This window comes from Phalacrocorax aristotelis, chromosome 3 (assembly GCF_949628215.1).
Source record: "Phalacrocorax aristotelis chromosome 3, bGulAri2.1, whole genome shotgun sequence".
Classification (NCBI taxonomy): domain Eukaryota; kingdom Metazoa; phylum Chordata; class Aves; order Suliformes; family Phalacrocoracidae; genus Phalacrocorax; species Phalacrocorax aristotelis.
The window spans coordinates 17,816,553-17,832,248 of NC_134278.1; the positions used below are offsets into that span (position 1 = coordinate 17,816,553).

The 15,696-nt window shown below is 36.5% G+C and overlaps 1 protein-coding gene across 2 annotated transcripts in view; it reads left to right on the forward strand.

Moving 5' to 3' along the window:
- Positions 1–14,617, forward strand: part of MBOAT2 (membrane bound glycerophospholipid O-acyltransferase 2) — a 93,187-nt gene extending 78,570 nt beyond the window's left edge. For both annotated transcript variants that reach the window (XM_075086864.1, XM_075086865.1), the window contains 6 exons: positions 208–400; positions 3,334–3,437; positions 3,791–3,855; positions 8,661–8,793; positions 10,937–11,088; positions 11,676–14,617. In XM_075086864.1, coding sequence (XP_074942965.1) covers positions 208–400; positions 3,334–3,437; positions 3,791–3,855; positions 8,661–8,793; positions 10,937–11,088; positions 11,676–11,898 — 870 coding nt within the window. In that variant the 3' untranslated portion in view covers positions 11,899–14,617. The remainder of the gene's footprint in view (positions 1–207; positions 401–3,333; positions 3,438–3,790; positions 3,856–8,660; positions 8,794–10,936; positions 11,089–11,675) is intronic.
- Positions 14,618–15,696: the final 1,079 nt, after the last annotated feature.

Here is a 15,696-nt window from a genome sequence, read left to right on the forward strand (position 1 = left end):
CTGTGTTTGCCAAAAGTGGTGCTCACAATTTAATCAACTATATTCCTTGAGCCTCTATAAAATGTTTTAAAGTTGGTAGTATATATTACGGAAAAATCTGCATATATATGTATAACTGTTTAGGGAAGGAAGATTATAACTTGCCATTGTTTCCAGAAGATTAACAAAAAATTAAGCTTACAAAGTTTCCCGTCTTAAACTTTTCAGATAGCTGTGGCACAGAAGCTCTTAATCTGTGGACTGTCCTTACTCTTCCACATGACTATTACAAAAACTTTGCCTGTGGAATACAACATTGATGATAATTTCAGAGCTACAGCGTCATGGCCTGTAAGGTTTTTCTACCTGTACGTGTCTCTTATGGCTGCCAGACCCAAGTATTATTTTGCATGGACTTTAGGTAAGTAAATATATTTTTAATAAAAGTGTATGTATTGAGTTTCATTTGAGATGCTGCACACTAGGCATGCATTAAAAAGTGACAGTGCCCTCTTGAGGCCTTAGGAAAACATTATTACATTGAAGTATTATGAGGTATAGTTGAAGTATATTGAATGGTGTCTCTCTTTTTGAGAAACAAAACTTACCATAAATCTAAGCACAGTGCTGTGACAGTGCTCCAGATGAGATCATGGTCCCCTGAACAAATCTGAGTGAAACATAAGGGTTTTTGGAGAGTGCCAAGTGTTTTAAAGAGCAATTACTTCTTTGGTTTTTAAAAATTGTAGTTTAGTCTGATGTACAATCATTGATTTATTTTTTTTTACCTTTTTTTTTTGTGATACCTTGATTTTGGCATATCTGAAAAGATACTCTAAGCATCTTTCTGTGGTTAGTTACCAGTAACTTACCTAATGTTATTCAAGCATGAAGGAAAAATGAATATATTGGAATTCAGGTAAATTGTACTGTTGTTAATAGGAGGTGGCATTCACAGTAGTATTTTCATAATTTGATGGGTGACGCTTCAGTTTTAGTCTTCGTTTCCTAAAAGTTCTAATTGACCGATGGGATAACACCCATAGTCACTGATTTAAGACACTGAATAGATGATATCGTTTAAAGAACATTTTGCTTTTCACTTCATGTTATTTGAAAAAAAAAATAATCCAACACATACAACAGTAAAATGCTGTATTTATGTAAGCCGACAACTTGGAATTGGCTCACAAAACAGATTTCATCAACTTCCTCCTCCTCCTCAGGTTGTAAATATTTTTTTCATAATTCTTTTGAGAGAGAATCTGTGGGAAACAATGCAATAAAGAAAGCCTTAGTGTAGCAGAGCAGCATGACTCATTTACATCTGCTGGTTTCGTTCCTGGTCAATGAATGAAGTGCTTTCAGCTTGTCTGGATATAGTAATGCTGGGGCTTGTTGTGGAATGAAATAACTTTTAAATAGTGTGCTCTTATGCACCAGTATCGTTGTCTGTAAAGAGTATGAGTCATCTGAAAAATGAGCAATCTTCGTTGTTTTTTTTCCTCCATAATGCTTCAGACGGACTTCTTATGTTTTCACTAGCATTCCTTGGGAAATTACTAGAGAAAATAAACTATGTCAACTCTGTACTTTTAGTTTGCTAAATAACTTTTTTTTTTACTTTCTTCCTTCTATTTTACCTTATGTAAACTTATAATGGTATGAGTAGAATGTGAGGAACCCTTAAAATTTTACTGGATGATATGCTTTTGAGTGGTACCTTGCTATTCTTTGCAATTAAGAAAAAAAATAATCTGTTAATTAAATGAATTACTTAACTAGCTTTTTAGTAAATAAGTACTTACTGTAACCGTAGTCTTTGTACTCTAGCTAGCAAGAGATTATGGAGTTCATGTCTTAAACTGTTTCTAATTGAGCATAAAATTATTGTCTGATGTTTGAAGTCAACATCAGTGATATCAGAGGTAAAGCAGCAAATAGTTGCTTTTAAAGATTTTTTTTTAAAAGGCTATTGATGATGAAATATAAATATTATAAATTACCCTATATTAAATCAAATGTCACAAAGCCCTCTTCCAGACTAGTAGATAACTGGAGAAACAGAGGTTTAGGAAGGGAACTGTTTGAGTCAATTTTTTCTTTTACTTTCAAAATACATTGGATTAATATGTTGAAAAAGTTGTTAAGAAGAAAGGAAAATGGGAAAGATATGAATTTCTCTTACACACCACTGCTGTGTGAAGTAAATTATTTTTAATATGGTAATACAAACTGAGCAATTTCTCTTGCCTTGCTAGTTGTAATTTAAAAGGTGACAATCTAATTACAGTGCCTAAGATTAACTCCAAGCTAACAGGGAGGGCTTATGTCGTGTAATTAGAGGACTAGATCAGTAGTGCTTCTGCAGAGTCTTTTGCCTACCTTGCTTCCAACGCCTCGGGACACCTCTGCACTGGGAGGAGAGCTGGCGTTGTTCTCCCCATGGTCACTTATTGATCCACGTAAGAGGGTACATGGTTGGGTTCGTTGCCTCACAGATGTGCCCCCATGTTTAGGTGCTGCAACCGAGTGCCTAGCTCAACAGAGGCAATATTTGGAGAAGAAACTAGTTTTTGGAGAAAAGACTCCAAATGTCTCGTACAACAAAGGTGAAGACTGAAAGTGATAGGCAGCATTCAGACAGAGATCCCTTGTATTTTCCTACATTGACCAGATGACAGTAGCAGCTTTTTGTCCTAGGGAAAGATATTGTTTGCTTTGAACTATTTGACCTTTGACATGCTTTGTAAACACTTCACAATCAGAAGTGTTGCTAAAGGTGGCCTTGTGCCATTAGTGGAAATCTGGCAAATCCTGTGTTGCTTAGTAAATGACTGTTTTCTTCTATTAGGTTTGCACTGCTCTGTGTGGTGCTGTTAATGTGCACCTGCTGGAAGTGACTCGTGCAATTTTATCTTTATGCAGCAACAATGATGTTTAAAGCGTAATGAAGACCAAAGACATGCCATCTGAGCGTTGAGCTGCTATCTCAAATCATTTCAACCAGCCCCTGTTCCATAGTCTAGATGCATCTCATTGAGTTTGTTTTTCTCTCAGATTGCTCAAGCGAGTCGAAGTAGGTGGTATGAGAGAGGGGGGACACCTGTACTGTGAAGTCAATAGTGCTACTTTTCATTCTTTGCTTTTGTACAAGTTTTTTAATTGAAAGCTGGTGTGTTGCCTGGATTATTTTCTGTTTGTTCGAGTGTCTAATACAGTGATTCTCAGTATTTAAAAAAACTGTAGCCTTTAAAATGTGATAAATATTTTTAACAAAGTATACATTGTGTGATGCACAATTTGCAATACAGGCAGTTTATAATTCACTTGTTTCTTTTTGTTTCATTGTAGCAGATGCAATTAATAATGCAGCAGGGTTTGGTTTTAGAGGCTACGATAAAAACGGAGCTACACGTTGGGATCTAATATCAAATCTGAGAATCCAGCAAATAGAGGTTTGTTCATGGCTCTTTGAAATAAAATCCATGCCCATGGAGGTATTTGCTTATAATTTCAGTAACTTTTCCTATGCATTTCATTCCTCAAGATAGTAAGATAGTGAATATGTTCTAAGTCAGAAATTACATGTTCACACCCTTAGGAAAGGATAGAAAATAGAGTCTGTTTTGAATATGTTCTACTTGTCAGTTGACTTCCAAAATATTTTGTGGTTAAGTAGTTCAGTCAGTACCTTATTCAACTCATAACAAAATAGGGTTTTTTTTTTATAATTCATCTGTCAGAATTCTGAAATACTTTCGTAACATTTTTCAGTTACAGAAATTATTAGTTTGTTTTTACTTTACAGTTTTCCACAAGTTTCAAGATGTTTCTTGATAACTGGAATATCCAAACAGCTCTTTGGCTTAAAAGGTATTTATTGCTTAAAGAAAAGTTTTTCTCCAATGAAGTTTCTTAGATTAATATGTCTTTGAAGATAATTTGATGTTTAAAGTTAAACGCCACAAAACAATACAGTCGATTAGCAACTGCACAGGACATTCTTGTAATACTTGAAGTAAAGCCTCCGAATTTAGCACTTTTCTTCTTAGTGTAAAAGATCAGGTCACAGTAGAAACTTTTTCATCACTGCTCATAGGAAACCTAAAAGTATTACTCTGTGGAGATGTCTCTTTTTTTTCCCTCTTGGCATTCAAAGCAGTGCAGGTTGTTGAGAGCCGTAAGCAAATGCACATTTTTGGCTGCTAGCCTGCGGAAACTCTGGGGGTTTGTTTTGGTTGGTTGGGTTTTTCTAGCCACACAGTGATACAGGAACTTCTATACGTTCTGTGAGAAAACTTTGTGCCCTCCCTCTGTAATGAGTGCGTGGCAAATATGAAACCCTACAGTGCACTATCAAAAAAAATTGCAAATGAGTATTCCTCAGATGTGCTTTTTCCCTTGTCTGGGAAACAAGTATAGTGCCCAGTGAACTAAAAAACTCTGCTTTTAATATTTCTTTGTGGTAACTAGAAAATAAAAAAGTGTTCTTGAGTAGTACATGGATGTTGTTTCCCTGCTTCCAGTCTCTGTATAGATGTGATCTTTTATGAATAGGTATGAGTTTAACTGAGACCCCCATCTTGGGATCACTCAGAGGGCCTTCCCTTACTCTAGGGATGGCAACAGGATGTTTCTTCCACCAAATTTCTCTATAATGTATTCTCTTCCTTCTGTATCTTCTTTCCCAAATATTTTTCTGATGCAATTGAAAACCGAAGTTGAAATTTATGTGATTATTCTAGTTGGCTCAGTAGGCAATAGAATCTATTCTATGACACTCAGTAAAGAAGAATTGCGTGCTTGCAGGTATTGAAATATATCATTTAATAAAGCAAATAAGCTATTTTAAAATGCATTTTAATTTAATTAGAGAACAGAAGTTTATCAGTGTTAAAACTTAAGAGGAGATTGTGTTCCAACAAACTTCCAAAGCTCCTAAATTGAATGTTGGTGAACTAAGAGACTAAGGCCACAAGTACCATTTCTGTTAGGAATAGAAAGAAGAAAATGCAAATCAATTGTTCAAGGTGACATTAAAAGAAGATGTAAAGAAAAATTAAAGCATCTCCTTTAATAAATACTTTTAAGAACAATTACGTTCAGTTTAAGAACAATAAATTGCTTTTAAATGATTTAGAACAGTTGTAGGTGAATCTGAGGGTAGTCTAAAACACGTACTGATTCTGCCGCAGGGTGGATGCTTTCTTAAAGATATGTTGCACATAAGATTGTTTTAATGATTCTATATGAGGCATAAATATTGGTCCAGAGTATATATCATATTACCAATACCTCGGTTAGTTGCAGTGTTTGATTAGAGGACAAGCTCATGTATTACCTTAAACATCCATTTTTAATGCATGACCTGTTTACCATTTGTGGAAGTATCCAAAAATCTTAGGCATTTATCTCACGTGAAATAGACATATCAGATGTCAGCATTCATTGTCTACATTTCTGATAATCTTTCAAGAGGAACCAATCTTAAACCCTGATTTGTAAAAACAAACTCTTGGTAAACACTGTTAACTGTCTACAGATCATAAAGAAGTTAGTTAACATTTAATGTAGATCACAAAATACAGCAGTTCAAAGATCATATTGTTACAAGCATGCAAGTTAATAGATATTTACATAGTAGCGCATATCAACAGTACATACCATGGTACTGTTTCCTGACTGGGGAAACATGTCATGTTCCGCCTCAGCCTGTTCATTGTTTTTTCCAAAGAAAACATCTAATTCCTTTTGTCTTTGCTCATGTTTGCAAACCTCTGTGGTTCTTGTTCTCTTCTGGCTTCTTTCCAAACTTCCGGTCATCATACAGTGGAGGTAGTACTTCTGCGAGGACCTCCAGGGTCCTTCCCTGGCTTGTTACAGGTGGAGTTGAATGCTTTAAGTGGATTAATTACCTTTCTTTTCTTTAGATAATTTTTGCCAGTGCATCAGGGTATTACATCTGTCCTTTTCTGTAGCAGTAGTGTTGATTCATGCTCAGCTGATGCTCAGCGTTTCATACTCTTGATTCATATTCATGCTCAGCTACACTTCTTCAGTAACATTGAATGGACGGGTACTGTTTTGTGTCTTCCACTTTTTTAAGATGTTCTAGAATTTGGACTTCATCTTGTTGATTTCATAACACCATTCAAGTCTGTCAAGATAATTTTGGCTTCTAGTGCTCTGTCTATTAAGGAAACGCCACCAGTCTCCTTTATCTCCCCACCCCCTCCAAAAAAAAAAAAGGAAGGGAAGGCAGGGTGGAAAAATACACTTTTTGGTTTACCACCCAAGCTAATAATGAAAATGTAGAACCAGTCGATGGGGAGTGACTTGCTGAGAAGTTGATGCACCTTTCCACTTCTAGAGCAAATCATAGATAACCTGAACCACCCATATTTGAATGGATTTTCTTAGCTTGTTGTGATGACCATATTTCCTTGGTTTGCTCTTAGGGATGCAACTCTTTGAAATTGAAGCCTGATGATCTTTTTTTAGTATGTATTTGTCTGTCTTTGATCATTTGAGCATTGATATAGCTGAAATTTGAGTAGTTAATTTAGGTAGTTTTTTTAGCTCCTGATTGCTTTGCAGAGAAAATCTGCTTAGTTAAAGTATTTTAAAACAAAGATTGAAGCCATTTATCAGTATATTAACAAGATAATTAACCACTAGTCAGTGAAATATACATTCAGAATTAATATCAGTACTGGAACAGGTAATGTTTTGTAAGTGCTTAGTGTAGTGGCTTGATAAACAAATTTCTAAACACTCTTCTGTAACTAATCCTGAAGGGCTTAAAAAAAGCATACATGCACACACACGGTTACGTGCAAACCGCACCTCCGCTCCCAAGGACACGTGGGTCACAAAAACGCCACCTCCCTCTGGAAGCGTGGGGGCCCTGCTTGTATCTGCTGCTTGTGGGAGATGTGGGTGTTCCAGCTCTAAGTGAACCCACTGGTTCACATGCCAATTAGAAAAGCATGCCACGAACTCACCTGCATGCAGCTGATAGGGATGAGACATTGCTCCCTCATGGTCCCCTAGCTGGATGCAGGCTACTGGGTGTCTACCAGGGAGGATGCTCTGTCTTGGCCAAGAGAGAGGTCATAATGCTGGTGGGGCAACTTCTGGCAGTGTCACACCAGGTTTTGATGACTAGTATTTTGCTCAAAGGTGCCTCCCTGACTTGTTACAAATTTTCCTAGCGCTTTTCTATTTTCTAGGCTGACACCTTCTTTGTTTAAAGGTCTCCTTGAAATTCCCTGGTTACTGTTTAGTCTGGCCAATGTAGCTTTGTGGGCAAACGTCCTCAGATAGTTTTGTGTATTATGCATGCATGCACCTGCACCCTACTTAGGCCCATGTTCTCATCCTAACAGGCATTGTTAGTGAAGACCTTTGGCAAGGAGAGGGACCTCTGCTGGTACCCCGCACTGAAGACCTCATAAGAAAAAAACTTATCACATGTATTTGACCAGGATAAACTGAATTAACAAAATATTTTTTTTTTATCCTTCCCTATTCAGTTCCTTTCTTTTTACCTTCTGTTCTTTAGCACTGACTGTATAATTTGGTCTCACCAATCTTTTGTATATACAGAAGTTGTAGTAAAATACTACATTAGTAGTAAATGTTTTGGCCCTCTGTATCATTAGCTTGTCTTTCTCTTTGAATAAGACGTGCATTCTCTCCTCTCTCTCTGTTACTTGCAATGCATTTATAAAACCTTTTACATATTGTTGTCTATGGCCTTTTTTAGTTAAAACTAATTTTGCATGTTAGTTTTAGATTTGTGTTCATGCATGCTTGTGCTGTTCGTTTTTGTTTTGTGTTAGTGTGCATCTGTTTCCATATTTCCTATTGCTTTTTGGTTTTCAGATCATTAAAGACATTAAAGAACTTTTGATGAAGCCATATCAGGACCATACCATGTTTCCTATCATTCTTCTACATCATGATGGTTTGTCATTGTGTCATCTAATGTTGTCTTCTAGAAACGACTTTTCTTGGATTCCTATTTCCCTTCTTCCTTCTAGAATTCCTTACTATAGGACTTTGCCTAATAATTTGGAGTCTCAATTTTTAAATAGAGTTCAGCATTCTCCTCATGTGATATTCTCACATCCCTAGAGTCATTAATTATTATTTCATCATCATGCTTACCTAATTGTCATACACAGACACATTTTCAACTGTTGTCTCTCTCTTACTCAAAATTGAAGATAGTTGTTACTTTTTGCCTTCCTCTAAAGCTGCTCTTATTTTATGAATAATATATCTGACTTATCACAAGAGTTTGCGGGATAGTCTGTGCCTTCCAGTGTAGTTCCTCAAACACATTCTTGGATGGCTCAAGGTCCCTTATTAACACCAACACCCATCTTTGGATGCTTCTGTATTTCTTTGCTATTAATAAGTACCATATGTGATGGCACTGAGCATAGGTTAGCACTGAGGAGTTAAATGAGGAGCTGTGAATAGCTTTAAGTATTTTCTGTAATTCATAATATAGTGGTAACATTATTAAGTAATGGTAAATGGAAACTGCATTGCAAATGATGTGTTGGAGTCAAATCTGCTAGAAGTGCAAATGTATAAATGATAACTGGGAAGATTGTTGGTGATCTGTGTCTCATGTTATTTATCCTGAATTGTCTTTGACTTGCTAGAGTGTGCTATGAGCGAGCCACCTTCAGCCCAACGATCCAAACCTTCATCCTCTCTGCCATCTGGCATGGGGTTTACCCGGGATATTATTTAACATTTTTAACAGGAGTACTAATGACACTAGCAGCACGAGCTGTAAGTACCAACCAAGTTATCTTCTTAAATAATTAGTCCTGTAAAAGAAAAGTGATTGTGTTCTGTAGCCCAAAGATGCAATTTACAGTTGATGCACATTTGGTCTGATAGTTTTGCTTACTTTTTTAGTTATGAGAAACAACGGGAATTATTATTGATAAGGAGGGGTTGGTCAGTAGAAACAAGCAAGACTGTACACAGCCTATAACATCTTTGTAGCATATCTTTTGTGGAAGCCCTTCCTCTGTATTAACTGATCATGTATTATTATGCCATGCTAAGCAAGATGATGTTACCTAGTATCATTTTGAAAAAACTTTATCACTGTTTATCAGTAGTTTAAAACTTGGGGGATCAGTGCTACATACAGTAGTAAAACAGATGCTCTTCCTCTTTCTTCACAAAGATATGGGTATGGTCCTTGTTTGACAGAACTGACTCCTTTCCTTACAATAGGTATAGCTCCCTTCTCCTTTCCAGACTCTATCACAGTGAATTTTTGATATTTATCAGCCAGGGGCTGGTGCAAAAGCCAAGATTCAGGGTCAGTTCACAGGTAAAAGTGTTCTCTTAGTAAGGCGAGTCCAGTAGAGCGGAGTGCTCACTGCACTTTGTCCTGGGCTTTGCTAGTAAGCTGTGTTGTATTCGCGTTTCATATGTATCAATCAATAGGCTATTAAATAAAAAATATTGTTAGTTTATGTATGAACTGTTACTTAATATTAACTGCCAAGATATGTTAGAGGTACTCCAGCATGTTCATTATTTACCCCTACTAGCCTTTGTTAAGACTGCAAAGCTTGGCAGTTATGTCCCACGCTTTCTCCTGTCATGCCTAAGCATGTATTCAACTAGTTTTACTCCCTTCAGTCACTGCATGTTTCAAAATCAAGTTTTTATTAGGGGCCATTATAGATCATTATAGATTTATCTTAGAAGCTGTCCTCCAAGTCCTAAAATACTAGATTTCTCTACAAGAAATTCTTTGAAACTTCATCCAAGTTTTACAGAACTCAGAAACAAGTCATTGCACGTGACCATGGGAGAAAACTGGGGGGAGATGGCAGATGGTAGGATGAAGGGTATGTGGCTAGAATGACTTGTTTTACTTAGCTTAACTAAGCAAAGGCTGAGTGGGAATGTGATACCTACAGGGGAATTTGGGTAAGAACGACAAGAAGGTTAAAAACAGTTTTTAATATAAATAATAAAATCAGCACAAGCTAGCCTTCCATATGTTCTTTAGAACCAGGAGTTCTAAAGGAACAGAAGGATGAAGAAGCTAAACTGTCCTTTGGGTGCAGCTTTTCGGAGAGGACTACCTCAGTGTGGGTGGTTGGAAGGGGGCAACTGTGATACCAAGTGACACAAAGGCTGAATTGAGCCTGTCTTGGCTTGTCAGCAAATAAGAGTGTGAGCAAGGATGACAGTTCAGTCAAAGGAAGACGGGGCGAGGATCTGCTGGTGTCATTTTAGTTATAGACTTAAATAAAATTGAGCCTAAACCTGTGTGGGTTTTGGATTTTTTTAAATACCTTCGATACTCCATTGTTTGAACAGAATTTTATGAAAGAAAGAAGGCTCAGCATAGAAAATAGTCCTTTAATAATAGTCCCGCTTGATGTTAGATGTTATTGAGACTCCTGAAATACGTCACTGGAACTGATATTTTGTATATCCTGATTTATATCATTCTTGTCCTAAAATATATCTTACTAGCAAGTATGTGAAAATGGCTTACCATATAGAAGCTTTCAACAGAAGGGTTCTGGCTTTCCTTTACTCCAACACTATCTTTACAGAACGGCCTGATAGAATGTCTGCTTCATTCAGCCAAGTAGTCCAAAGTCACACTGGATTTGGGGGGGTGCGGTATGTGTGGTGTTCATATATGTAAATTCTGCTTAAATTCATAAATACTTAAATGCCTGTGCTGGATGAAGTACACTAGCCTAAAAGGCAGGGAATTTGAACTGACTCTTGTTGAAGTTGATGGGTATTTTCAATAGTTCAAAAATACTTGACCAAACTGTAGCATTTAAATTCATCCTATAAATTTTATGGAAGTGCAACAAACTCTGTGCAGTAAGATAGCTCTCAAAGCTTAGGAATAAGCTGACTTACTATTATCTGATTTTTTCAGATAAGAAACAATATCAGACACTATTTTGTTGAATCTCCTGCTGTTAAAGTATGCTATGATATTATAACATGGATGGCAACTCAAGTAGCAATAAGTTACACAGTTGTGCCGTTTGTACTGCTCTCCGTAAAACCCTCTTTCACCTTCTACAGGTAAGCACATCCTATCAGATTCCTTTTTCTTTTCTTTGACTTGGAATAGAAGTATTTTCTGTGGCATAAGATTTCTGAAGCTATTTTAGTGGTAACAAGATTTATTCGTTAGCTGAGCAAACTGTATTTCTGTTCTAGTGCTCGAACGTGGTTTGTGTTGTGTATGAGAAACCATGAAGTGATCTTGTTTTCCTATTGTAATAGACGCATTTTTCCTGGGGAAAAATAGGGAAGAAAAAAACCCAAACAAACAAAACAACAGACAGTACCTTTGAGATCACTATATGTGCTTGAACTGTTTTGTAGCAAGACTAGATAATGACTTTCCAAGAGTAACTTGTGAAAATAGTTGTAAAGTGACAGGAAGCCTGCCTTCATCTCTGTTACAGCACCGGGTACTGTGTCGGAAGACTTCATTTGTGGTTTCCCCCTTATTACTTTTCTTAAAGGAAATATTGATGTCTTCCTGACTTAAATGTCTTACATGCAAAGTACTGTGTACAAGTTGGTTTTGACAGCATATTCCTTAAGCATCCTGTAAGAGTGACCAGAGTTCTATTGCATTATTATTTTTGTTTGTTTTTTAGCTCCTGCTATTTCTGTCTTCATATTGCCAGCATCCTGGTGTTGTTGGTATTTCCATTGAAAAGAACTCAAAAAGGAAGTAAAACGCATGAAAGCATCCAGCCCGTGTGGTCCAAAAAACTAGAAGAGGAGAATCTTTTGCAAAAGAACAGTTTTTCTGCAACAAATAATAGTTTCAGTCAGAAACGAGAAATAACCTGCAGATATCAAGCATTAAAAGAGTGATTGAGGAAATACTATGATGAATATATTTTGTATGTTTTCAGAAACCCATTTTTAGCACCTTTTAAAGGGGTTTGTATTTGTTTGCAAAGATGTTTAGTAAGAAAAGAATGCATTACGTAGGAAAATCACATACAATAGCAAGACTGGAAACAAAACAAATTAACCCCTCCCATGCCATGTCCCTGTGGGTCACGCCTTATATGAAGATACTACCATTATTCCAATGGGCACTCAGGACTTACAACGTATGTCCATAGGGTCATATGTGTGCCCTTTGCTGAATGTACGTTGTGTATCCCAAGGCACTGATGGGGTGGAATAAAATTGTGTCAATCTAGGATTAACAAATGGAAGTTAATTTTTCCAAATGAATGACTTGCCTTAAACCCTCTATTTACTGAAATATTGTTTTGAAAGTGGGTATTTTCAAGTTTGATTTTATGTTGGAAGCCTATTTCAAATATATAATACCATATGCTATGAAGAAGATAAAAATAGGAAATGGAAAGTCATTAAAAGGCTTTTGAATCTTTAAAAGGGAATTGCAATAAGCATCTCAGTATTTGGAGGGTTTTCTTAAAGTATCTCAAACTATTACAGTACACTATGGAACTGTAAGCATTACTGATGCCAAATTATAGTTAGGCTTCTTTGTTAAAGAATATAATTACACATAGCCCTTCTGAAGGGATTAAAAAAACATAAAACACCAGAAGGTTCACCTTTTCCCAGGGCTTGATAGCTCTAATCTAGGTTTCTTTTACTTTAAAGTACCTAAAAACAATTTTAAAAGCACTGCCAAGTGGGCTTTGCAGCTAGGGAAGGAAAGGCAGCCATAGGACACAGAAGACAATGTGCAAACACCAGGATTTCAGTGAAAGTGTGTTTTTACCCTTAAGTACCAGAAATACTTGTGCTAGAGTAGAACTGTGTTACAAAAAATTATTTTTTAAATACTTAAAGTTGTATGGAATTTTCAGGCATACAGTAGTTCGTTGATGATCCTTTCTGTATAAAATAGCAAAATTACCTTGAGCTCTAGTGCACAGGTAGTCAAACATGAAATTACTATCATAACCGATTTCTGTGTGCGTGGTAATTGATGGCCCTTTATCCAAAGAAGTATGTGAATTTGAGGAAAAGCTATTTCTTTGAATTAGAATTTTAGATGCAAAATTCACGTCATATTTGTGGGTAACATAATGAAAAAAAGAAAGAAATCCTTCTGACTTGCCTGAATTATGGAAGTGTGTCAAGGGAATAATGCAATGATTATATCTATTCCAGACCATTTGTTGTGATGATGGTCCCTGCTAGAGTACTACTGTTAAAGGGCTACGTTTTAATTGCTTATATTCTGTATTTTTTTTTTAAGTAAACACAAATTGTTCATCCACATGGGGTTTTTTTAGCTTTAAAAATGACACAAAATACTCCTGGAGAAAAATAATGCAGCTTGTTGATTAATAACCTACAAATGAATGAGAAATTTTGTCATAATATTTTGAACCTTAGATTTTTGATCAAAGATCTGGCACCAGTGGGGTGAATATTCTTAGTACCAGAGTGCAATGATAGCCCTCAGCTTTGGGGATAGTACCGTGCAAAAATGGAGAGTAGGCCAGAAGTATTGTGACTAAAGAACTAGATCCTAAGTCAGGTCAGAGTCGTTTCCTTGCTGTGATAGTTCTGTGTCTGGCCTTTTGTTCCTTGCCTAAAACTCCAGAAGGATAATATACCTTTTCCATATACGTAGGTTAGCACTAATTAACCTACACAGTTAGAAAGGGGGAACTAAATATAAAATGAGAGTGGGCGAGTCTGTTTATATGAGTAGGGATGTTCGTTGTTTCAGTGACATCTGTATTATCTTGAAAAGAAAATAATGTGACTTCTAAATCTTTACTTTGATTACCCAAGCAGACCTCCCCTTACGCGGGGTTGTGGTTGTCATATGCGTCTTTGAAATGGCATCGTGGTTTTTACTGTTGTTTTTACGTAAGGGCACCTAGTTTCCCCTTACGTTTGATTATCCTTATTAGATATAGGATCAGGAAAGACACTTTTCTACTGTCTGCTCTTGAAGGGACATTTATGTAAAATGACAAATAGAAATGCACATTTCTGGGTAGGTGAGTAGAGTTAGGGTTGTTTCTTTCAGCATTTGTTGCTGTTGAGCTTAAATTCATCTTGTTGGTGTAGTCTATGTATCTACCCTAACAAGCACTTCTGGATGCCAGTGGAACATCTAATGTGCCGTTTTTCCCATTAATGTTCTGCTGCTCTTGTTTTCTTGTTTTGGCATGCGCGTCCCTGTGTGTGATGGAGGCTTACTAATTCTTCATTATGAAATATGAAAACAGTTGTAAGCACTCTCAGAAAAGAAGCAGGTTTAGGATAGCAAAGGCTGGTACTTCAGTGTGAGTGAATCCACAGGTACAGTTTTGTTCAGAACTTTTGCATATGGGGAAATTAAAACAGCTAAGAAAATATGTACATGCTTTAGTTGGGCACAAGTGGCAAGGTATGTGTTTCAAACCGGACGTGACTGGTGTCTGTGTGCAATACAGTTACTTTTTCTGTATGATCTGAGCCCCTTAAATAATTGCAACATAAGAAAATTATGACAATTAATTAGTCCTGCATAGAAATTATTTTTAAGTATGGTGTCCTAGAATTTGCCCTTTAAATGTCATTGAATATAAAAGTACCAAAATCTGCTCTTCATGTAAATGAATTCTCTTGGGGACTATGGAAAGAGGTTTTTTATTTTAACGGCAGCACTCTGACTTTAGTCAAACTGGGGTTTTGTTGTTGTTGCTTTACCTCTGCTTTACTAGCTTTCTGCTTTGCTGTCGCACTGGACCCTTCTTAATCCATTCAGTCAGAAAGTCAAGAGCAGCCAGCCCTGATGCTTTAGATAATCCTTCAGTTTCACACACATCATTTTCTAATACTGAATTTGGAAGGACGGTGGTGATTTACTACTGCTCTTGCTGAGCAAAACAGGAGAAAGTAAATTTCCTAGAAACGTTTTGGGCATGAAGGAAGCACGGTTTTAAGTATTCTTTCACTTACTAACTACTATCTATCCAAAAGGTAAAAGTGTTTTCTGTGCTGCAGATCAGCACACTATGACAACTAAATACAACCATATCATTCGTAATCTTATGGTGCTTTGCAGCTATTTGCCTATTGTGAACAGTTTGTTCAGGCACTTAATGAGTTCACATTAATAAGTAAATGTAGTCACCCTGATAGTTACTATTTGCTTGCTTAACCTTTTTTAACCTTTATGATTCTGTATTAATGAAAGAGAGATATAATATATATTTAAATAATACTTTCAGTGGTGCCTACTACTGTTGTAATCGTGAAGGCTTTTGTTAGCTTCACAGTTAGATATGCCCTTCTTAGTCAGGAAACTTAATCTTCCATGGCCATTCCTTAAGTTGACATGTAGACAAGATTTCAGTAGGTGACATTTTAAAATACATTACCATGTAAAAATACTGGTATGCATTTCAATATGCTCTTGATAACAAATCATACTTCAGTGAGAAGAATTTATGGAGAGATTTCTCTATATTCCCTGCTTGACGCTGACTTATGGTATGAATTTTACCAGTATAGTATATTATTTATTAGAAGAATTTTACACTTAAATAACTTGTTCTGTTTCCCCTATGGGAATAAGCGACATGACTCTGCTATGCTTGTATGACAGGATGCACACTAGGTAGTTGTGTCTTTTTTGATGGCATTGAATTGGTTAGTGGTAAAATCTCCCCTGATGCA